The sequence below is a fragment of the Lathamus discolor genome, chromosome 8 (assembly GCF_037157495.1).
Source record: "Lathamus discolor isolate bLatDis1 chromosome 8, bLatDis1.hap1, whole genome shotgun sequence".
NCBI lineage: Eukaryota > Metazoa > Chordata > Aves > Psittaciformes > Psittacidae > Lathamus > Lathamus discolor.
The window spans coordinates 3,779,083-3,803,666 of record NC_088891.1 but is presented as its reverse complement, the minus strand read 5'-3'; the positions used below and the strand labels follow the sequence as shown (position 1 = coordinate 3,803,666).

The window sequence follows — 24,584 nt, the reverse complement described above, 5'->3', positions numbered from 1 at the left end:
CATGGGTCTGACTGTGCTGGCTGGCTGCAATTCAAAGGACACCACAAGAAACCTGAGGGGTGATCAGGACTGTTTGAGTGCCAACCTCAAATGCAGACCAAGGGGTTTTTAACTCCGGATTCCTGTGAGCTGTATCACAGGAAGTAATGAAGTAATTCTGCACAGATGGCAAAGTGGTTAACCAGGGCATTATACAACTGTGAGCAGCAGACTGCGTTAGATGAGACTAACATCCTGGTGGACTAGAATAGGGATCGGATCAGAACAGGACTGGAATAGTTTTGTTATTGTAGAACCCCAAATGCTGGGATTTGTGGACTGTAAGTCCTGGAATAAAACAAGCACCAAGGCTGCCTCATGGCAGTTGCTCACCAATACTTATTCAGCCCAAAACTTATTGATTATTGCATTTTAAGATGGCGAATATTTTCCTTAGACTGTAGATGTTTGTCTATTTTAGGATTAAAGCATGAAAGTAAAATATGTAAGTAGAAAGAGCCTGTGTCCACCAGATGGTTGTGTGATTATTCCATAGGATTACAAGAGCTAGGCTTGGAAAAGGAAAAACTTGCTCCTTGAAGTCTTGACTTAATCATAGAATCATAGAATAGTTAGGGTTGGAAAAGACCTCAAGATCATCTCATTCCAACCCCCCTGCCATGGGCAGGGACACCTCACACTAAACCATTCCACCCAAGGCTTTGTCCAACCTGGCCTTGAACACCGCCAGGGATGGAGCACTCACAACCTCCCTGGGCAACCGATTCCAGTGCCTCACCGCCCTAACAGGAAAGAATTTCCTCCTTGTATCCAATCTAAACTTCCCCTGTTTAAGTTTTAACCTGTTACCCCTTGTCCTGTCACTACAGTCCCTGATGAAGTCCCTCCCCAGCACCCCTATAGGCCCCCTTCAGATACTGGAAGGCTGCTATGAGGTCTAATGAAGCAAGATATGAAGATTTTGGGGGTTCTCAGATTTTCACCATTGCAGTGATGCTTAGAAACCTTCTTCTCTTTTGAATCAGTTGAACAAACAGCAGGATTTGCTCCACCAGGTCATGTGTTTGTAGTAGAAGTCAATACTCGAACCATAAATAATAGTGGAGTAGGGGACAGAATTTAAACAAGCCTTGCAAGCTCTAGTTACAATGGCAAACAGTTCCACCCTTGCATGTCATTTTTACAAATGTTTTCTTTCCCCAGTGTCTTTTCATCTAACTATAGTTTGCCTCGCAACAAGTTACAGCTGTATAAATATCCTTGTTTTGTTTTCTGTGATGTGAAGTGGACGGACTGGATTGCTCTGGATCACAGACATGCCAGGATGGAAAGCACTTGCAGATATTTCAAACTATTTATATTTGGCAACTAAGCAACCAGGCAAATAGACAATGTGTGTGACACCTGCCAAACTTACTATGTGACACCCTGAGTCCAACACGAGGGCACACATTTCCTTGTGCAGTAGCATCCAAGTGTTTTCTTGGGTAGCATCTTAACACATGAGAGAACACGAGCACTTAGTACAAGCTGTCCACAGCACATGTAATGCACACATCTGTGTGGCAGGGGATGTGCTGTTCTCTGTTTTCACTGTGTACCAGAAGTACCCCAAAGACACCCTCCTGAAGCTTTGATATTTGTCTAAAAGCATGACAACTCGGATTGTGTGTGGCCAGGATTAACTAAGGACAGGATATAGTGTGTAATCTGGAGGAGTTGAGTGTGGAACACTCCATATAAACAGTCCCAACTGGCAACTGGCCCTGCTGAAATAAAACCAGATGCTTAGGGAGGGGTATTGAACCAGTACAAGCATCTGGAGATACCTGGCATTCAGAATAATCTCGCAGGCTGCCAGGGTACCTTGGAGTCTTTTGTTTGTCTACAAACTTCTCAAGGGTTTTATTAGTTTTAGTTTAAGGTAAGTCTTGCCATCTGCAGTGTGCTGTGATGAGGCATTTCATCTCTTAATTATCCATCATGCAAATAGCGTGTTTGTTTGAAGCCTGACAGTATCTGTATGATTTTACGAGTATGGCTTCAGAGCAGTAGTTGTTCTGAAGTCACCCCACTAACAAGGCTTATCTTTGAGGCTGGTCAACCAGTGTGTGTGTGTAAAGAGTTGGAAGCAGAGCTCGCTAGGCTCTTCAGCTGGGGACAGATAGCTGTGGGTGAAGCTGCACGTTACAGCAAAGTCAGCTTAATAGTTTATGTATGCTGATTCTCCCTCCCTTGCACTGTTTCTGTTGCTGATAGGATCCCTTGCTGAGCTAGCTGAGGTTGCTAGCCCAGCAAAACCAATCTCAGGCTGTTCTCATGGTGCTACTAAGCTAAAGTTAGTGTACGGAGAAGGTCAGTAAGTCCCAGAGCAGGAGCAAGAGTGAGCCATGGGAGTATATATCCAAGATGTGGAGGATGGGAAAATACAAATAGCAGCAAGCTATTAGACCAGACTGAACTATCACATGTAGCTTCACCTCCTGTTTTCTGTGGCTCAGGGCTATGCCTATGTCCTGTCTTTCAGTCTGCTTATTGACTGACTGTTGTATCATAGAATGAGATATAAACTCACCCGCTTTGACAGTGCTCTGAAATGTGCCCCTGGGCCACATGCGATGACTTCAGTCTCTGGAACAGTAATAATAAAGGTACTGTTGTCTGTTTCTTTTCCTTCTGTCTGACAGATTGACCAAAACCAGTTTGATAAAATCCTGGAGCTGATAGAAAGTGGGAAGAAAGAAGGGGCTAAGCTGGAGTGTGGGGGTCTTGCCATTGAAGACAGAGGCCTGTTTATAAAGCCCACTGTGTTTTCAGAGGTCACTGACAACATGCGTATCGCCAAAGAAGAGGTACAGTACAAGTCACCTGAACCTATATATGCATTCAAATGGGAAAGAAAAGAGGTATGGTTCTAGATTGAAGTGAAAACCTGAGAGGAGAATAGAAATTTCATTTATTTCAGTGTCTTAACAACTGCCTAATGCTGAAATCTATTCTACTAATGAAGTATCTGCAAGGTGAGCTTCAGTCTGGTGTGTTGTGCATACAGGGGGGAATTGTGCGAGGAAAAGGAGAACAGGCAAAAACTCCTGTCAAAATGTTTTAGCAGCAATTTTTGTGCAATGTATAGGTGTCTGCCCCCCTTCCTAATGCCTTGCAGCTTTCCCTCGTTTTGTTTGGTTTTCCAAAAGGAAAGTAGCCCCTCTGAGCGTATCTAGTGGACCTTAATAAACCCAGATGAAAACATAGTAGATAGCACTACCCTAAAGCTTTTGGGTCTCATTTCAGGAAAACTTGCTGTAATGCAAAATACAGGTGCATGCCTTACCTAGGTAAGCACTGCTTCTGAATAAGAAATAACAGTAATGGAAGGGTTTCTTTCTGAACCCTTGATTTTAAATATAGATGAATAAAAATAACTGTAACTGCGGCAGGCTGGAGCAATCTGTGTCTCCTTTGCCCTGAAGTTTTCAAGTTTTCTGAAGACAGTTAAGTTCTCCCACTCTACGCAGATGTGTTCTCACGCACCTCCTACTGAGTGGACTTGAAATTGCTCAGCTATGGTACATGCTGATTCAGCGTGAGAGAGGACAGGATGATGTGTGTTCCTGCTCCACTACTTAGTAAAAAAGGAGTTGCTTTATTGCAGAAAGGTGGGACAAGAAATCTGGGACCTGAAGCTGGTGAGGAGGGAAGGAATGGCCCTGCTATTCTGCCACTGAAGAACTTTTCTCAAGTAGCCTTAATGTCTGAAATGAATCATAGAATCATAGAATCATAGAATGGTTAGGGTTGGAAAAGACCTCAAGATCATCTAGTTCCAACCCCCCTGCCATGGGCAGGGACACCTCACACTAAACCATCCCACACAAGGCTTCATCCAACCTGGCCTTGAACACTGCCAGGGATGGAGCACTCACAACCTCCCTGGGCAACCGTTTCCAGTGTCTCACCACCCTAACAGGAAAGAATTTCCTCCTTAGATCCAATCTAAACTTCCCCTGTTTAAGTTTTAACCCATTACCCCTTGTCCTGTCACTGTTCCCATGATGAAATCCCCTGGGATTGATCATTCTTTTCCTCTGTGAAAACATGGTCAAAACCAGCAAAGTGCAACTCTAATACTCTGGCTTTCATTATTCATATGCAGAAAAATTGAACAAGCTGTATGTGATTAGGTCCCGTGACATTCCTTTGAAATAGAAGTTAATCTACTTTTCATCATGTTCCCCAAAGGAAAATAAGTAGTTGCCAAAGTCTAACTGGCACTTGCTTTTCACAGTTTAGCCTAGTGCTTTTTATGGGGCTGCTTACTGTTCACTCCTGACAAAATGTTTAACGTCTCAGATCTGCCACAGCATCTCTGAGGAACCTGGGAAAGATATCAGTCAGTCTGGGCATGAGTTACAGTCTAAAAACAGAGGGAATAAAAGCTGAAAATCCCATGACAGGCCTTTTTGTAATGAACTGACTCCAAATCCCAAGTCACAATTCACAAAGTTTATCCAGTTTCATTCATTCTCAGTTTTGTTGCAAATGCACGTTCATCCTTTGCCTAGGGTCAAGTTAGTACCTGGATCTTCCAAAACGAAGGTGTTTAGGAACACTTACATGAGCCTAAAGGCCAGGCAAGCTGCTCAGCCTGGCCCTCAAGGTGGCACAAGCAAGACTGTATCTCACCTTAGCTCAGAGTTTATTATACTGCAAGACCATGCAGGCCAGAAAAGGGCCTCACCTTTGATACTGTACAGGACGAGAGACACCATCCAGAAGTTGGGAGGCATTGTGTGTGCTTGCTGCCTTTATCCTGGCAACCTGGGAAGCCAAATTTGTGGTCAAGCACATGCTGATAAATGCACTGCATGCAAATAAGCTGCACACAATGACAAAAGCAGAGTTCAAACCAAGGAAGAAAACTTGCAATCCTTGAAATATATGAATTACTACTTGAGTACACTCAGCTTCTGAGTTCAAAAGGGGAGTCATAAATGGAGTAAGGATGAATCATTTGAAACTTGTCCAGATCTTACACTGCTTGTTCTGATTGTTACAAATGATCTGCTAGTTGTTGGATCTTAGCTTGTATTAGCTACTGTAGCACATCAGTGTACTTCCTTTGAAGTCAGTTTAATTAGTAAGTTTTAAAGACTATCAGTGACTTCTAGAAGACCCGGATGTAACATTTTAAATACAGTATCCAAACAAAGCACCTGATTGTGATTACACCAAAATTGCCATGATTAGCAAAGGCTTTCCTCACTTTGTGCAGATTTTTGGGCCAGTTCAGCCAATTATGAAGTTCAAGAGTATAGAAGAGGTCATAAGAAGAGCCAACAGTACTGAGTATGGACTCACAGCTGCAGTGTTCACAAAGAATCTGGACAGAGCATTAACACTAGCTTCAGCACTGCAGTCAGGAACAGTCTGGTAAGCAGTGTGGGACCAGAGTGTGGGCTGCGATTTTGTTTCCTGGGAGGGAATTCTGTGTATGTGCCACAGCTAAGATGTATTAGTCTGCTTAATTCCCAATACCCTGCTTAGAAGCAACATCCATTCATCAAAATAAGGTGGTAAAGACCAGACAGTCAGGCAAGAAATGGACTTTTTGTTCCTTCAGTCGATGTAGTTCTTTGACTGGAAATCCCTGGAAATGTAGGGGTTGTAGTGAGTTCCACTGGACATGCTTTTCAAAATCCTGTGCGTGAAGGCAAGCATCTTTAGGTAGTATCGGATGGGTCTTAGCTGCACAAATCAGCATGGACGGTAGATGGCATCACACCACTGTCAGAAAGATTAGCTATTTTTTGCTTGTAAAATTACATATTTTATATTAGAATAATTTTAAAGAAGGAATCCTGATTTTTTTTTTTTTCCCCACTTAAGGTAGGAATTTGATCTGAGATCTGACTTTGATACCTACAGAGGATTGATTTCAAAACTTGGCATCAGAAGAATCTGCCTCTGAGTAACATTTACATGAAAATGGGATGTTAGGCTTTGAAGGATATACAAGCTGTACATACATGAAGGTGCAGTCCTACAGCACCAAGCCATAGCTGTCTCTCTACAGTCATTTGATCTTACTGAGATGCTGAGGAAGTATCTGCCTTAGCTTTTGCTACCTAATATCTACAGAGAAATGCCTGGCACTTCCATTTTACTACAACACAATTGTCTAATGCAGTCCAACTTTTTTCTATACCTGGAAGTGGATGGTGGGGCTGCTCGTGAGTGTTTATAGACAGCTTTCTGAGTAAACATGTTCAGTGCAGAATGTGCTTCATTAAATTAGGGAATAGCTTGTACTATTTATTTTAAAGCACAGCTCTGAACGCAGCATAAATTCCAGCATGAGCATGAATGTCTTTGCCATTAGAGACTATGAAGTGAGATGTAGGTCAGAGTGAGCACCACTCAAATGTTTTCTGTTTCTGACACAAAAGATTTTCTTGCTAAAATCTGATTTTGCAAGTGTATAAACTGTATAAAGAGAAAACCGCCAGATTTCAGCCTTTTTTGTGGTGGTGGTGTTGTCATCGTCATCTTGTTTCTCCTTGGAATTGAACTGTGGTTTTACAGTTGATGTTTTTATTGTAGGATCAACTGTTACAACGCGCTGTATGCACAGGCTCCTTTTGGTGGCTTTAAAATGTCAGGCAATGGCAGAGAACTGTGAGTTTTGCTCAATATTTTGTTTATATGTGGATGGTGAATGCAATAACTGTGAAAATGTTGTTGAATTTGCTTTGAACTAATAGGCTTGCAGTATGCTGCAGAGGGAGGTGCTAAGCCAGTACAGTGTGGATGTAATGCATAGATCTGAAAACCTGAGTGGTGCCTTTTAGAGTACCTTCATCTGCTTTATAAGCTCTTAATTACTCCTGATCAGTCAGTTCTACTTGTGCAAGCATTTGTTTCTTTCACAATGAGGTATAACTGCGTGTACTTAGGCACATGTGCTTCATGATTATGAGCAGTAGTGGGTCAAACTGATAGCTGGTATAAGTTAGTTTAGATCTGGTTTAAATGGCCTGATGTCATTTACAGCAGCTGTCAATCAGAGGCTAAAATGCACTTGTGTGTAAATCTCTTATCTTAGGGGAATGCACGTTAATAAGCTACAATTGCTTGTCCCCTCCCCTCCTCTCTCTTCTCTTCCAGCGGTGAATATGCTTTGGCAGAATATACTGAAGTGAAAACAGTCACCATCAAACTCTCCCAGAAGAGCCCATGAAAGCAGAAGGCCTGAATGTGACACTGAATGTGGCACCTGGGGGACGTGTTCAGAGCAAGGGGGAGGGGAGGGGAGGAAGGAGAATGGGAACACCTAACTTTATTCCTCTAGAAACACTGAATCTACTGGACTCCATTTTGTCAACTGGCTCTTTGAAAACTGATTTAACTGACCCTACTGGCAGCACAGCACACACTTGTATGGCACAAGTCCCTGGCTGTCCATCTGTCTGCTACCTGTGACAGTGTTTGCAGGACATCTGCTTTCAAACTGTACCCCTGAAGGACGTGAACATCAGTGGCATGTTAGACAAGCTTCTGGTACTGTTAGTGCGAGGTGTCCCTACCCATGGAAGGGGTTTGGAACTAGATGATCTTAAGGTCCTTTCCAACCTTAACTATTCGATGATTCTGTATGGGTTTCACTTGGCTTAAATGGACTTGAGTGGTTGGGTTAATACAACGTGACTGAAGTTGGCAGAGTTTGTGTGAAGAATGCAGCTGGAGTTCAGAATTTCAAGCTTTCATGGAAGGATTTGTAAAGAAATTCCCTTTGAAAGAGCTATCTTGGTCTCTCTAAAGATACACGCATTCTCCATAGTGGTGATATTCTAGCCCTGAATGAGATTTGTGGGAGTTTCCTAGAGGACTCCTTTAGGGCCAGTATTTCACCCAACAGAGCTAGACTTTAAAGTGTCTTGGAACCTGATGTTCTGGTGTGCACACATGCTGCAAATGCAAGGTACTGACTTTCTAACCCTTCTAGCTCCCAATGAGTCATAATTGTATCTCAGACCTTCACTATAGCACTTTTTGCAAGAGGATTTTGCACTGTACTTACCATGATGACACAGATTTGAATGCTAAGCATGTAGCATGGTAGATATCCCACAGAAAATATCCCACACCAGTCCTTCTGATTTGAGGGAGGGAGCTGAAGAGCTGCAAGAAGCTGTCCTGCTTGCTCTTCCTCTGTAACTTTCAGGCTTTTTGAACATCTCTTCATTTTTTGAGCCAGAATTAGTATTATCAGAGTAAAACTTACAAGCTCTCCTCACTGCTTTTTTATCCCGTATGAATATAGCTTAAAATACATTTCTGGAAGTACAGTATGAAAAGGCAGGTTCTCCCAGGCACACACTTAGTGCTAAAGATGTGGGTGTACAAGCAGTTATCATGGAATAAGCTACGGCTGGACTTAAATGTGTCAGCAGCTCTGCAGTAATTGCCCCTGTGAGTGCTGTCATCTTGTGGCAAATACAGAGTAGCTGGTCCTTCACCGAGAACTAAACTGCCTTGAACTGTATAAGCATGCTCGTACATGAATAGCATCCACGGAGTGGCTGTCACACCAAGTTCATGCCTAAGTCCCTACTGCAGTAACTTCTTTGCATGCCCAGACTTTACTCTCCCTCCTCTTCCTGCTCATTCTGTATCGGAGAACCACTGGCACGTGTACGGGAAGTTAGTTCCGCGTTTGCAGGAGCTGTGAGTATGCAGGAGTTAGTGGTGCCCGCTTGTTAGGGAGTTCAGCTGATCTCACTGGGATTGTCCTCTGAGAGCAAACCAACAGAGGTTCCTTAGAGCCATCAGCAGATCTCCATGGATAAAGATTCCTGCCTGGAGCCTTCCAGATGTCAGTGCCTGAAGCAGAAATGCAGGTCTAACCTCTCTTCTCTGATGCAAGCAAGGATTTAACCAGTACCTTCCTTAGCTCAGAGATGTACCCAGTCAGTAACAAGTTCTGCCGTGTGAGTGGACCTTTTTTTTTGGAGGAGGAAGAAGGTGGTAAGTAAGGAAAAAGTTTGCATGAGCCTAAACATCCTTATTAGTGAACATTGAAATTGCACTTCAACCCTGCTTAACTTCTTAAATGACATACCTCCAGCAGCAGTGCAGAACACGGGCATGTGAGACAGGTAAATCTCCCCATCCAGTGAAGGAAGTGTCCTCCCTTCCCCATGAAAGGCCAAATGGGAACATTGTAAATAAGTTTCTATGTTTTGTAAAACACTTTTAGAGTGCAAACAGCATCTCAGACAAACATTTTACTTTTGCCTACTGATGGTTTTCTAGGGCTGCAGTCAGCAGGGAGAGAAGGCAAACAGTAAAAGGCTGGTTATCTTGCTCTGTCTCTGTATTTTTGATGGACAGTGGTTGAAACCAAAATCAGCTGAGGTTCTGAAGTTCCTAGTATTCTGGCGTTATATGTATGATATATATTTCACCTCTTTTTTTCTTAATCAAGTTTTTAAAAAGTCAATGTATCTCTTATTGTATAAATCAGGGTTTGACTCTACACACTGAATTTTGTAAGTTATATAACACTAGACACTAACTTTAAGATAACCCCTTAGCGGGTATATATTCTTCCATTGCACACCAAGGCTTTCATATGAAATACTAGGTTTGGGGTTTTATATTAAAAAAGAACTATATTTATAAATTAGGAGACAGTTAATCTAATGTATTTTTATAGCTAAAGGTACAGGAAAACGCTATGTTTAAACCTCATGTATATATTTAGACTCTGGGTATCTTTTTGTAATAGTTCTCATTCCTAATAAATGTTTAACTTTGTGAAGTTGTTTCTAAATGCTGCACGTTGAAGGTGAGGGAGCAGAAAACTTCCATTGACTTCACTCTAACAGAGGGGAGTAAGTTGAATGCCTTTTGTTTTTACACTGATCAGTGCTTAAAGATAATTACAGCCCCTCTTACACAGGTAGTAAGACTCTTCCCATTAGCAAACAACTTCCACTCAACTCCATCCCCCTCTCACTGGGTTTAATTTCACTCTGACTTTGGCACATTGTGTCAACACAAGCAGACGGTAGAAGGGGTTACTGTTCAGTTCTTCTAAACCAAAATGGCCCTGGATTGCTGTAGTTAGAGTGGGTTCTTCCTCAGAGTTGTGTCTGTTTCACTTCATTCAGTAGCCCAGCAGTAGTCCCCAAGTAGAAATGTGCACAAGACATGATGGCATTTCAAGGTACCTTCTCCACGTGGCAGGACTGAACGCAGAGTGTGTGTCTGCACATGTATATCTGGGGATGCCGTACCCCACTGGGGATTCCAAAGGAATCTGAACCTGGGTTCATTTCTGAAGTTTGTGAAGGATTAGCCTATTTGAAAAGCAAAGCCCTGAAGTGCGGTCAGTGCTTCACACACAACAACTGCAGCACGTGCCTGCTAGCTTACCCTTTGAGCAGTCACTGTTGTAAGTTATGCCATTACAGTAAGCTGAGGGAGAAGGAGAGCAGAGCTGCAGCTGGCAGGGGCAAGCACAGCTCCTTCCAGTTCAAAAGGCTGGGTAAATGGGAGAAAGGGTGCTAAAACCAGGTACCACTACTGTGGCTGCAGCTAGAAGCAGATTAATGGGACCTGAACGCAAGTGAAAGCACCAGAGAAGACCCGTCCTCTCTCTGTCTCCATGATCACATCAGAGAAACACCCGAGGCAAGTCTCAGGCTGGACGCAGCCATTCCACGAATGGATATGGCTTTTTCCACCCTCAAGCGATGATCAGAGACCCGTTTCTTGGTACGGACCAGGGAAGAAAAAACCCCTCTGTGCCATGTCAATACGGTATTCTGTAAGTTATAGTGATTTACAGAATCACTATGAATAACAAAGCAAAAAAGCATGCAAAAGTGGTCTTTTCTGAGTACACCCAATGAATGGGGAAAGTAGAGCAGTACCAGGCTTGTTAGAGGTTCCTGTACCTGGGGATGAACGGGTTTGTGGCGGTAGAACGGTATTCCAGATGGAGCACGGCATGTCCACCTCCTTCGGAAGGAAGGGGGCAACCTCGCCTTGCTTTTCCAGCGAGGAGCAAACTCCCTTCTGGGCAAGGAGCAGCTTTCAAAGAAAGGAGTCTCGGATCAGCGCTGCTCCCGGTAAGGCCCGGCCGACTGATGCCGACAGCAGATGGGCAGCAGCCCGGGGAGCTCTATGGCAGCCGGTTGTGAGGCCGAGCACCCCCTGACAACCCGCGGTGGCCGACAGGGTCCCGCTTCAGCCCCTGCGGCTCCCGAAGTCTGCTCTTGCCCCCAGACAACCCCGAAGAGCGGGGACACGGCGGACACCACCGGCTGCTGGTGGCGGCTGGACACGGAGCCCGGCGGGGCAGCCCAGGGCCCTGCCTCTCCTCTCCCCCCACGTCCCCTCAGCCCTGTGGAGGCGGGCGGGGCGAGGCCCGGCACCCTCAGCAGCGCCCGGCGGGGCGCAGCCCCTCACGGCGGCCGGGGCCGGGCGGGCCCTCAGCGGCCGCGGGCCCGGTGGCGGAGGAGGCGCCGCGCCGCTGCCCCGCTCCTTTTCCTTCCTCCCTCCGCCTCCCGCGCCCCACAGCGAGGCGGGCGGGCGCCGGAGGAGGAGGAGGAGGAGGCGGCGGCGGCGCGGGCGCAGGGACCCCGCGGGCCCCGGGACGCAGGAGGTACCGTGGCTTTGCTGCCGCTTCGGCCTGGCCGCGCCGCGGGCACCTGCCCCGCCGTGAGGGGAGGCGGCGGGCTGGGGGCTGCCGGGCACGCCGGGGCTTTTGTGTGGAGCAAGCAGGGGGGGAAAAGCCGCTTTCAAGCGCAATAAAAGTGCGGAGGGGACTTCGCGGCGCTGCCCGGCCCGGGCGGGCGGAGAGCGGCCGCCCCGCCCGGCTGCCCCGGCCCGGCCCGGCGCGGGCAGGAAGCACTCGAGGCTGGCTCTGAGGAGAGCGCGGTTCGGGGCTGCGGGCTGAGAGCGGCTCCTCCCGGGCTGCCCCGGCTCCGCTCGGCCGAGCGGCCCCGAGAAGGGCTGGGAAGGCTCGTGGGCCCCCTCGAATGGGGGTGATGCCTCATTTCCCCTCAGTGTGGGGACAGAGGGGTTGGCACTCTCTGCACACCGAAGGACGAGTGTCCCGCCGGGTTGGGATGTCTCCAGGCAGGGATGAGGCAGGCCGTGTCCGTTCCAGTGGGTGATGGCAAGCAGAGGAGCCCGCAGTGCGTTTTCCATCCCGAGGGTGGTTTGGAGCTCTCTGGACCCGTGGTGGTACCTATTGCAGTGCCCAGGTGGGCTGCTTGGAAGCAGCAGGTGAATGGAGCGGAGAACTGAGGTTTCAGCATGTTTCTGGTGAGCTGGGAAGCGATCCCGGAGGGACCGTGGTGTTCATGGGTGCCTTGCTGCCCTTAGGCACCGTACACAGGCTGAGCCTGGACAGGCAGAGCAGAGCGCAGGTCCTGGGGATGCTCCAGGCGTGGTTGGATGCACTGGGACACTGATGGTAGCTGGGGGGAGCAGGTCTCAGGAGGGATACTGGGAATGTGTGAAATGGGACCTAAATCAACCTTCAGGTGTGTTCTGCACTTTCACATTGCTCCTTCTGCAGAGCCCATGGCATCCCTCTCCCTAAATCAAATGAACACACGGTATTTGCTTGTGTCACAGTTGGGTGTATCTTGCATAAGGTAAAAGCACTGTTATTATATAGACAAAGGTCCTGAAATACGGAAATGCTGCTTACATGGGTGCTGTGTGGCATCAGTATGTGTGGCTAAAGCGTATAGTGTCCTACCTGCAGTTAAAGGGAACTGATTATCAAAACCACAGTATTATTGTTCCTGACAGTGTTTTCCTTTCGTCGCATACGAGGAAAGTTTCAAGCTGGGGAATAAACTGAGTAGAAAGCTAAGAATCAGGAGTGGGGTGGGTTTCAAGCCTCTATGGTCCACACTGACCCCAGTGGGGTCAGTTTCTTGTACGATTGCTGTGAGTGCACATGGTGTGCCCCATCGTACCGCAAGGACATGCCTCAGAAGCCAGCATCTGCTAAAAGAGCTGGTCCATTGGACTTCGCATGGGGAAGTATTCATTCTTGCTGTAGCTGCTCAGTACATTTATAAGCGAGAGCACAGGGGAAGCAGCTGCTGGAAGCATCACATCCCTTCCGTTTTCAGAGTTAACAACCTGGACCGCTTTTGGGATCTTGGCATGTTCTAGGGCAGAATCCGGTCCTCGCTGCCATGGGCCCAGTTCACCAGTTCATGGAGTGGATCTGGGCTTAGAGACCACCTCTGTCTCAGCCTCCTGCAGCAGCCAGAGCCTCTTAAATGTGCCCAGCTGCTGCACTGGGGTGCGGGAGCTGCTGGGGCCTGACCCCAGAAATGGGCAGGCTGGGATGTGGAAGGAGGGATGAATTGATGCTCAGGCATCTGCATCCATCTGGAGCTGCAGCCATCCTGCTGCAAAGGAGGTGTTTGTGGCCTGTGTGTGTAAGTGCTTGCACGCAGCCTGGCCCAGGTCTCTCAGTCCATATCATTATTTGCCATACGGCACCTGGGTTATTTTTCCCACCTCTGAAAAACACCAAAGCACCAAACCACAGTCTGTGGTCAACACCCAGAGCCTGGATTTCAGCGTGTGTGCAGTGCTTGGGCTGTGAGTTTTGGTTCCTGCTGCCAGGCACCGCAAAGTAGGGGTCATCAGAAGCTGAGTTTTGCTCCTAAGTGCACTTAAAATTCAATTATTTGCCTGGAAACAAGTGATGTAGTGTACAGGGACTTTTAACATTGTCAGATGGTGGTTAAAAACCCTGTGAAATGGGGGAAGAGCAGAAAACTTCCTGGAGAATGGTGATGGATCAGTGTATTTTTATATTCTCCTTGGCCTTTGATCCCAATGCAGGAAGCCAGCTCTGCTCAGGGAGGGTTAGGGATACTCTTGGGTCTTACAGGCTGAAGAAGGATGTGGATTACATGCTTTGGCAAATTAGAGCCTCTAATCAAAACCTCAGTATCACACACCTGGTGTGAGAAAAACCAATAGCAGTCAAAGACGAAGGGCATCACATTACGTTTGAGAGGCTTTTACTGACTGAAACTGAAAGCAGAACGTGAATGAGCACTGATACTGGTTGGGCACACGCTGCAAATTCACTTGTACTTTTAACCCTTGTGGAAGATGCATTCAATGAGAGAAAATTCCAGGTGTGCAGTGGTGAAGAGGTAAGGAGGTGGAAATGCCTTTGGAGACCGAGTTGTGCAGTTTTCTGCTGGCTGTTGTGCAGGACAGTTCAGAAGAAGCCAACTTTAAGAGCTACTCAGGGCCTGATTTGCCTCCTTGAACATGTTTGAAGAAGCCTAAGGCTTCTAGGAGCACTGGGCAAAGAGGAAGGAGCTGGTGTGTTTCTCTTAACCCTCTTTTCTTTTCTACAGAGCACTGTCTCAGTAACCACATCAGTATTTCTCAGTTTCTCACGGTGGAGTCTTACAAGAGCCGCAGTCTTCTTTGTGGACGGGAAAGGTTTTGAGGTTGCATTTAGGATTTTTCCAGCTGCACTGCATGGTTTCAATGCTCTGCCTTTACACTAGCTTGTGGAGAATCTGAAACTGCAGCTGTGACCCCTGCCCACCCCCAGAGACTGAGCAGCTTCAGTGGAGAAAGATTGGGAACATTATCTTTCTATAGCAGAGATGTTAGTCTCCTCTGTTAATTCATGTTATGCTCTTAACAAAGCTATTATGAAAATAATTGTATTTATAGGATGATAAACGCATTTCTGCAAAGTAACATTTAGACAACTGCATTAGAGTGCGGAGGAATAAGCTTCATGCAATTTCTAGACAACTAATTTGTTTTGCTGTTTATTTTTAAACAGAGCAAATGATGTTTCGTCAGGATGGTGCTTACTAACAGCCTCTGCTCCTGCGTTTACTTGACGGAGATCATTCAGCTTTGACAACACTTCAGTTTTAAGTGCTGCAGAAAGTTTGTCTGTTGGATCTTCACAACTGCGACCCAGAATGTACTGGTGTGTGGGAACTGAGGAATCCGCTGTTTGCAGAGAGAACAACATGGATCCACAAAATGGTAAATGGGAGGATTTCTTTTCTTTCCTGTTCAGATTGGGAGCAAAAGGTTTTAAGAGTGGCCAGCTGCCACTGAGTTTCAATGACATTTAAATGTGTGGAAGATCTTTGAGTGACTTGAGCCCTAATCATTGAAAATGTATAGGTTAGAACAAGGAATTTTACTTCCAAGGGGAGTCATGTTGAACTACTCAGGCAGTAAGAATAGCATTCCTCTGAAGACTGATTTTTCTCCAAAGGCCTACGGAATTAGTCAATATATGTATCACGTCTCACCAGTTCCTAAATATGTTTTACAAGATCTGTGCTTTTTCAGCGTGTGAATGCAAATATGTTCCCAGCCGCTGATGCAGTGTGTATTTGGGGGATGAAAGCTGCTAAAATCAGAGCATCATTCCTCAGGCTGAACCTGATATTAACCTGCTCCAGTTTTATTGTCAGCTTTGATTTAGTGGCTTGCAGCGGGTTATCGTTGGCTGGGTTGGAAGGTCTGTGTTCATACAATGTCATAAATCCATAGTGGGAATTTCTCTTTGGGAGGGACATATGCTTCAGGTTGCTTCCTGTGAATTTAGTTTGTTTTCTGATCAGCCAAATTATTTTTGGATGGCTTTTATCACTGAAACCCTCGGCTCCTCAGCACTGCTGCCTTTTTCTGAGTCAAACCCCAGTTATGCTCCTGCAGCAAGAAATAGCCGCCTGGTTATTGTATAACGGTATTCCCCCCTTGCAACAAGCAGTTCATTAGGAGGCAGCATCTGCGTTTTAAGTGTGGGATGAAGGTGTGTTTGACGCTTTGTAGTGAGTAAGCAGGCTTCGGCAGAAGCTAATGTTTTTGCAGCCTTATTTTGGATTTTATCAGCAACTATGAAGCAAAACCTGATAGTTTATTCAGAGGCCGCCTTATCTGGTTTGAAGACATTTCTCACCAGCGTCACAGGGAGCTCTGGGGACTCTTTCCTCTCTCCGTATGTATGCTGCTTATTCTGTGATACCGATTTTTCTCTTTGGTTTTGCTTTTGTTAATCAGCATTATATCTTTCTGTAATAATGAGGAGCATTTGGTTATTGAATATCCTTAAATTCTGTCTTCTGAGTTTCTCTCTGGACGAACTTATCTCCACTTGAATACTAAGCTATAAAACATGAGAAGAATTTTAATCTGTGCTAATGATTCACAAGTGTTAAGAATTGCTAAATTTTTGTTCTGCAATAGTGATTTGACAAGTTTTTCTCCCTGTTTAAAGATACAGTAAATAAAACAAATTGGTTTAGGAGTGCATAATGAAGTGAAAAGCAAAAAAGGCAGATCTACATTGTAAGCTCAGTTTTTGTTCTGGGAACTTTATTACATGCTTCTGTTATGTAAATATATTCAGTTAAACTGGTTAACTGGAAGCAGACAAATCATACCGGTGTAACTCTTCTATACATGTCTGCGTTATTGTATTTGGTAAACAGTTTTGGAAGGTTGGCAAAGACATCCTATAAATGCTTAAGATTGAGTACTGCCCTGGTTGATATGTCTTTGTAAGCATGCTGTACATGTTTAAACTCTTTTTTATTTCAGGCTTGTTTGAGTCCTGCCAAGAATAATTGTCATTAGCTGGCTGGTCCACTCCCTAAGTTAGCTGGTCCTTGTTCTGCATTTGGATCCTATTACAGAGCTTGATGGCAGGAATGAGGTGACTCATTCAGCCTCCACATCTGAACCTATTGTTTACACGATTTATTAACAATATAGATGCAGCCTCCTGCTTCCATTCAGTGGGAACCACTGTGAAGTGGAGTGAGATCACAGATCATTTCTTTAATGCTGACGACCTCATTAGTGCTCCCAAAGCTTGGAGGCTTTTTTGGGGGGGCAGGAAGGACAGGGTGGATGTGAGGGGTTTAACAAACAGCACGGCAGTGTTTGTACCTCAGTGATGGATCAGCACAGTGTTACGGCTAGCACAGTACTGGAAGCACCTTCCGGCGGGTACCATGAGCACCCACTGCCTTGATCATTTGAAAGCCTTAAGGTTTTTAGGGCTTTTTTTTCCCCCACAGATATGCATTTGGCCAGGTGTCCATGTGGAGAATAGGTTCACAGGATCACTGACTCTAGGTAGCAAATGTAAGATACAATGCAAGGGCTCACCTTACTGCTTGCGTCTCCTTTGCTATTCCTCTTGGCTGTGGCAGTGATCTTGCCTGTATCCCAGCAGGATGCTCAGTTACCGTCAGAGCTGTGCTGCAGAACTGGCTCCTCTCTAGCCTCTGGGGGTGGTGCTGGGCTTGACTCGATGCCAGCTGAGCACCCGCTGGTCCACAGAGAGGATTTGTCTTTGGAATGCAGAATAATGCTCCATTCCGGGTGCAGTCAGCATCTCCCTTCCCTCCTCAGACCCTGCTTCCCCTCTCCTAGATGTGTTCATCTTGCCCTAATTAAAAGCAAGAAAGCAAGCAGAGATACGGGGGTGGCTGCAGCTTCTTATGGAACACAGGTTTTGGGTTTTTTAAACTTGGTTAAAGAGTTCTGCATAATATAGTGGAGGTGACATAATACCAGGCTTGTAAGAAATACAATGTAAGCCCAAAGATATCACTGTATGAATGCCTAAAACAGAATAGAGAGTCATCTTTCTGTGGGCTGGTTGGTTTCTTTGAATCTTATGAAATTTTACAGCTAGGATTTAATTCTCATAGGAGATTCTAGGAGACAGTTCAGCAAAGATGCAGAAAAGCAATCATTGTCTGCTGAAATGTAGGGGTAGTTTTGTTAAAGAGCTTATTGCTGTCTTCTTGAGGATTTTATTCAAAGTCTCAGTGTTCATGTGCCGCTTGTTTGTGTCTCGGAGGTGGAATTGGATTATCCTTCAAGCACACCAGAGGGTGTCTCTTTCCTCCTTCTAAATCTAGAAATGGGCATTGATAAGGGTGTTATGCTGTAATGTATATAATCTTACATATTAAGGACTATGATGCCAATGATAGTTGCTTGACATTTTATAATAGCTTTGCACATATTAACTAAATCAACCTTCATAGTTTCTTTTGAGGCAAATCTGGTTTAAGCTGGTGACTTCCAGCTTCCTGGAAGCACAAGTAGACATGGGCAGAATGCCTGAAAAAGAGACCTAAATATTAAAATGAGGGATCAAACAAGTGACCAGAATATAATGGCTTGAGTTGGCATTTGGAGTGGACCAAAGACTCTTAAAGCTGTGCTTCACAGGTGCTGTGGTGACCCAGCAGCTCCCAGGACCTTGTATTTTGTTAGAAAGAAGATACTCACGATTGTAGTGACCTTTGCAACCCCATCTGGGCCATGGCTCAGCTCAGTACTGACTCAGAGGGAAAGCAGCTGCCTGTGCTGCTGCTTCCTGAGTGGTAGAAAAGTCTCCAGTGCAAGTAAGAGGAGTTTAACTGGAAGAGTTAAAGAGTTATTTTAACAAGAGGGACTGCCCAGGAGTGAGTGCAATTCTATGTGGAAAGTTGCACAATGGATTGAATGGTGACAGCTTGAGGTTAGCTAATAGCAACTGAAGTGGTTCATTCTCCGGGGACATGGCTTTGTGCATGCCGCATCACTCCCTGGTTTGCATCAGGGCAGAACATCTGCAAATGTGGCCCAGGCCTTCATCAGAGGCTTTTTGAGGAGGTGACAGGGTCTGTCTGTCACCAGGACTGTATGTGGAGGGATGGAAACTTTGGGAGACTGTGCCCTTGTTCTCCCTTTGGTGCTTACTGGCTAACCCGAGCCTGCCAGGCTGTCAGTGTGAAATCCACTTGAAAAGTAAATCTACAGGAAGAACTCACTTCTTTACAGCAGTAAAAGCAGCAGAGCTCACCTGCTCCAGGGTGTGCATGTAAATGGCCTCCAGATCATTTTTGGTGTCATTTGCTGTCATTTCCACTGTTGTTTTTGTTGCCTGTGAAGGGCAGGAACTAGCATTTGGTAGTGAGAATATCTTTGCTCATAAATCTTCCCTGCTGAATAGAGGAGGAAGGGAAAATCAGTGTTGGCAGCACCAGTGGTGTCACTTTGTTCCTCATGAAATCACCATGTAAACCTTAAAACCTTTACAGCAGTTGTGTGCATGGTGGGGCTTGCGCCAGGTCTTAGGGCATGTTGACTTAGCCCCACCTGTGGCACGTTGTGCTGTGTAACAGGGAAGATGTACTTGCACCCTCTGTTCTGCTTTTCCATCCACACATTACCCTGTAGTAACATTACCCTGAGCCTACTGTGACAGCATGGTGGTGAGAAGGACAAGGAGAGCATCTGGGAGGTGATTTGAGCACACAGAGCATTAGAGACCTGCAGTGTGTTGCTTGCTTGAAGTTCTGTATAATCAGAGTCAATGAGCCTTGAAGGTCTTCTGGTTTTCTTCCTGCTCCTTAAGCTGTGAGTCCAAACAGCAAATTGAAAGTATTCCTGCAAGCAAAAAATGTAAAAGGCAAAAAATAAACCAGGTGTCTTATGTGAGTTAGTGTTACTGCATGATGCCCTGCAGAAGGAGAAGTAGGAAATGCTAGGCAGGAATAGGAAGTACACTGGTAAAGCAGTAATAGGCCTGTATTTTTAACCCTATTTAAATACACACTCTACAAAACTGGTGCAGTCTCACACAGGGCCAAAAGCTGAGGCAGAAGGCCAGCCTACAGCAGAAAATGCATGTGGTTTAGCCTGTCCTCCTGTGCAGACTGTAACAGAGCTGCATATTGCACCATCTCACCAAGCTGAGCCTGGGTTGCTGAAAAGGGCAACAACTGCTGGAGTGTTTACAATTAGGAGCCTAATTTAAGACATTCTGAACTGATTCTCAGAGCCTGGATACTAAGCTCTGTTATTCACACCCACCCTTAGAAGATGTCCCTTCTATTTTGAAGTGGAGGCATCTGGAAGAACCATTTGCCTTTGAAAATGTCTTCGTGTGCATGTGTAAAATGGGAGTTTGGCTTGTGGGTGCTGCATCCCTCTAGAGTCAGGGAGGTATAAAGGAATACTTAGGTCTTAGTAGTGGCAGGAACAGCTTTGTCCGGATAAATACCATCAAAGCCAGCCTGATCTTGAACTTGTGGGCTGTAGCTGCTGGGAGTGCCAGCAGTGTGGTGCAGACCTTAGGAAGCTAAGTGAGCAGACAGTCCAACCTGAGAGCCAGACTGATTTACTGAGAGTAGTAAATCATTGATTTTTGTCTGAGCAGTACCTGGCATTATCTGCTGCTGTACAGCTTTATTTTTCCACCTTTCAGTTAAAATGTATTTGTGGTATTACAGTATCATACAATGTAATGAAAAATGTATTTATATTTACACTACATTAAGATGTAGCTAGTGACAACTCAATCAAGAAGCCTAGAAGAAAACAAAGCTGAGGTGATAGGGTAGTCAAGAAAACCCTTTGCTCTTAGACCCTGTACGCTGGGACTACTTAATGATGTTACTAATGTGTGATTATAAGGTAGCTCTTAGATGAGGGCTGACACCGTGGTCATAGAGCCATTGTCCTCTGTTTCAGTGGGAAAAAGCAATTGATAGTGCTCCCACCACCTCAGTCTTCACCAGGCCTGTCATTGATTCAGGGTTTTGTCAGTGATGTTGCATGTGATTTTATACCTGCACTGAAGAAAGTGCTATGAGTTATATTTAGTCTTCTCCGAGGTCTTATCCTTTGGGGCTTTTATCCAAAACCCATTAAAGTCTTTGCACTGACATAACAGGCTTGGGACCAGATCTTCAGGGATCCTTACAGCATTAAGTCTGCGGTTTGTTTGGTTTTCATTTGTCTGATCAATAAAAGGGCTGCCAGGGCACTGCTTGGCAGGAGGCAGGTAACTGGGAGGAAACGTTTGCATTGCTCACAGGGTGCGAGGGATGGATTTTATTCCATTCAGCTCCCAATCTGCTGTATAGAATCATAGAATTGTTTAGGTTGGAAGAGACCTTTAAGATCATCAAATCCAACTGTTAGCCCAGCACTGCCAAGTCCACCACTAAACCATGTCACTAAGAGTCACATCTACACGTCTCTTACAGGGATGGTGACTCAACTGCAAAGTCTGTCTCTGAATAAGTTTTGCTTCAGATCTTACATCCGTTTAGACTCCTTAAACCGAGTCTGTGTGCTCACTAATGGGTCAGCAATTGCTTATTTGCATGATTAGGTATCATCACACCAGCAGCCCTTTTGTGGAAGCTGCTGATAGTTTCACAACAGAAGTGTGCCCATGCTTTGAATTTGTACCTTGCTCTTACATGGAGGGAGGACTTATAAAGGAAGTCTTTAAATGTTAGGGAAAGCCCTGAAGCTTCACGTGTTGCTATGGACAGGCTGGCAGGACTTGGGGTCTGCCATGGAGCTGCAGATCCTCACTTTCTTGGCTCGCCCTCTCTAGCTGGAGAGGGTGGCAGATCAGTGGTGACCTTCAGGAACTTCTCAGCTGTGAAGACAAGCCCCATGTTGTGTCACCCAAGGGTGAGGGAAAGGGTCAGGCTGCTACAGGAAGGGCAGGAGGAAGGAGAAGGGTGAAAGGAGGCAGGGACTGGGATTGGGAGCTGGAAGAGCAGCTTAATTTCATTTCTAATCATCAGTCTCTAGCTTCCAAGTATAAAGGTTGGGGTTACGGATACTGCTGGGGAAAACTCAGGAGTCCCAGGCTGTCCATGGCTCCTTTTCTGTGCAGAGCTGAAAAATCATGGAAAAATAACGAACCAAAGCAGTGATTCAAACGAGAAGTCTGGATAAATTTAGCTCAAATATTCTTGGTATGTTTGTGGTCGCTGTGGAAATTACATCACTGCTTGTTTAAATGATCAGAATATCACTTGGAAAACTGGCATGGCTACCCAAGGAGAGCTCAAAATGAAATCTTTTCAAAGCATAGATGTCTTTCTAATTGTTTCACCTGCAGTTAGTTGGTTTTGGGGTGGTTTTATTCCCGTCTGGGTTAAGGAGTGTTTTGACTAGAGGTTAGTGCAGCTTAATTGAAAAGCCACAAAGTTTAGTGCTGATATACTCTGAAGTGTGATTATCTTCACATAAAAATTCTGTCTGGGGACTCAGATTCAAAAAGAGTGCTGGTAATTGCTGAAGACAAGACCTCCTCCAGAATCTGCCTGCTCCTCTTTCTGTTTTGCACATCAAAGAGCCTTTGAAAATGCTTTTATTTTTGCATTAAACAGGAACCTTCTCTTTTTTTCGGTAACACTAATGGACAGGATCCCTTTTCAGATCATCTGTAGCTTGGAAAACAAAACAGTCTGGCTCCTTAAAAAGTCCAGCTCCTTAATTGGGCTTGTTTTCATGGTCACAATTCTCCAATGTTCTGCACCTTGAACGTTTCACACTGGTGTGGTTTCAGCCCAGCTGGCAGCTAAGGACCACTCAACTCCTTGCTCACTCCACCCCTACAGAGAAAATGAACTCTATCCCAGCTGAAACGAGGGCACACATGATGGCAGGGTGGGAATAAAAGCTGTCAAATCAAGGTTATTTGCATGGATTGGGCCAGGTTCTCATGTGCAGTGGGTCAGAGTTCATTATAGGTTGATGGGAGGGGGGTGAAATGTGATTGCTTAAGCTTGCTGTCTCTGCCTTGGAGCAGGTATCTGAAAATGCTGTGGGCTGTAATAGGCTCACAGCATATGCCTTTGTTTGAACATAGCATTCTCCTGAGCAGAATCCTTGTTCTCCTTCCACTGAAATGAATGCTGATATTTCCAGACATTAGGAAGACCAAAGGAAAGTATCTCCCCCTTTTCCCTGTTTGCAAATGCAGACGTTTGCTGCATGTAGGTTTCATCACAAGTGAAGGAAGGTTTTCATTTCTTTGGTAGCCCCCATTAAAGCTTTGCCAGCACATTACTGTGTGGCCTGATTCATGACCAGCACTGTCTTGGCCAACAGCAGAGGTCTTTTTGTCAGGCTTTCTCTTCTGCTCCAGACGCAACTGTTGAGGTAATCTTCCCTCTGAGATATTCTGTCCTGGAAACCGGCATCTCAGTAGATCTACTTTCATGGAAGCTGGTGGAAGTGCTCACATTGAGTTCAGTAGAAGCTGGAGTGGAGCCTCTCTCTCTCTCTCCCCTGTTTTGTTGGGGTTTTATTTTCTCTTCCAGACTATTGTGTTCATCTCTTTCCTCTGATGCTCCTGTCAGCTCTGCAGTTCCCTTGGCTTTGCTGTTGCCAAATTGGCTGTTCAGCTTCCTTGATGCCAACCATATCCAGTATCTTAATTGCATTTTCTTTTCTCCTGCATGCAACACATGTACCTAAACTAATCTAGAGTTGTTGTTGTCTTGGTGATAAATGAGAAGTGGGGATAGCAAAGGGTAAAGTATTCTATTTAGCAGACTGTTAAAGCTCATTGATCTTTGTCTAACATGTACTAAGCTTGCATTTTGCTGTGTGGCACCCCCTCAAATCTCTTGAAGAGCTTTTTCTCTTAGATGTGTCTGCTTTTTCCTAGATCTATCAGTTTGTTTAACAAAAGATACTCTCTACAGACTTCCCTTAAAGTAGCCTGTGAAGCTGTTATCATCTCATGTGTTAGTGCTTGGTAACTGGGTAACTTGGTCTGCACATGTATAACTTGGGAGCACAGGCTGTAGGTTTGGAAGGAGTGTGTGGGTCAGTATGCCAGTGTCACACTCCTAAGCCTTATTCAAGGCCTGTTTTAAGCAAGTCAACTTGTCTGTTCCTTCTGCTTTTCTAGAAGACTGTTCCTCATTTCTCCAACACTTCAAACTTTCTTCTAACTGGCAGCCAAAATGTGTTCATACCCTGCACATAAATAACTCTTCTCCTTCCCTGGTGTCTCCCTCTCCATGTATTTATAGACAGTACTCCCATCTCCACCCAGCCTTCATTTTTCTAGGCTTTTTTTGTCTGTAGTATTGTAATTAGACTATTGCTTTGATTCTTTTCCACCTCTTCCAGATTCTCTTAATGTTCTTTGAACACAATAAACTGGACTTCTGCAAGGTATTTTACATCTTTTTAATGTAGCTTTCCCCTTTTTTCCCTCCTCTCTGGTTGGCCTTTCCAAAACCTTCATATGTCCAGGATCTGCCAGACCTGCCATCAAAGGTGGCAGCAGCTACCCAGGACCCCTGCCATGTGATGGACAGATGGAGAACTGGGCTTGCTGCTATGGCCCAAGAGGACATGGTGGAGCAGTTCTTGAACTTCATCTTACCACTTTAAGCAGGTTTCTCTGAAAGCCCCACTGAGGCTTGTCTTTCCCAGTAGCATCCATGGAGTTTCATGGGGATAGAGAGGCAGATGTTGGCTGCTTCTGTGCTATTATTTTTGACCAGCAGTTGGGTTGGAGTGTCTTGAATGGGTTTTCCATTTAGGAGGGTGTTTACACGTGTTATTGAAGTGAAACATAAGCTTAGGAGCTGCTTTTCTCAACTCAGACAAGCTGTGAAATCGCTGAATGTGTCTTTGATAGAGCCAGTAGAAGACTTGGACTCGGAAGAGACCTAGGCAGAGACCTTGGGCCTGTCCTCCCCTCACAC

General features: G+C 45.4%; 2 protein-coding genes across 4 annotated transcripts in view; both read left to right on the top strand.

Moving 5' to 3' along the window:
* Positions 1-9,820, top strand: part of ALDH1A3 (aldehyde dehydrogenase 1 family member A3) — a 33,959-nt gene extending 24,139 nt beyond the window's left edge. The window contains exons 10-13 of the mRNA XM_065688456.1: positions 2,688-2,852; positions 5,273-5,430; positions 6,601-6,675; positions 7,165-9,820. Coding sequence (XP_065544528.1) covers positions 2,688-2,852; positions 5,273-5,430; positions 6,601-6,675; positions 7,165-7,237 — 471 coding nt within the window. The 3' untranslated portion in view covers positions 7,238-9,820. The remainder of the gene's footprint in view (positions 1-2,687; positions 2,853-5,272; positions 5,431-6,600; positions 6,676-7,164) is intronic.
* Positions 9,821-11,117: 1,297 nt separating this feature from the next.
* The window catches only part of LRRK1 (leucine rich repeat kinase 1), a 78,072-nt gene continuing 64,605 nt past the window's right edge, over positions 11,118-24,584 (top strand). For 2 of the 3 annotated variants that reach the window (XM_065688205.1, XM_065688202.1), the window contains exons 1-2: positions 11,615-11,671; positions 14,861-15,072. In XM_065688205.1, the coding sequence (XP_065544277.1) occupies positions 15,006-15,072 (67 nt within the window). In that variant the 5' untranslated portion in view covers positions 11,615-11,671; positions 14,861-15,005. Of the gene's footprint in view, positions 11,136-11,614; positions 11,672-14,860; positions 15,073-24,584 lie in introns of those variants that run through there. The other variant, XM_065688203.1, reaches the window with a different exon arrangement.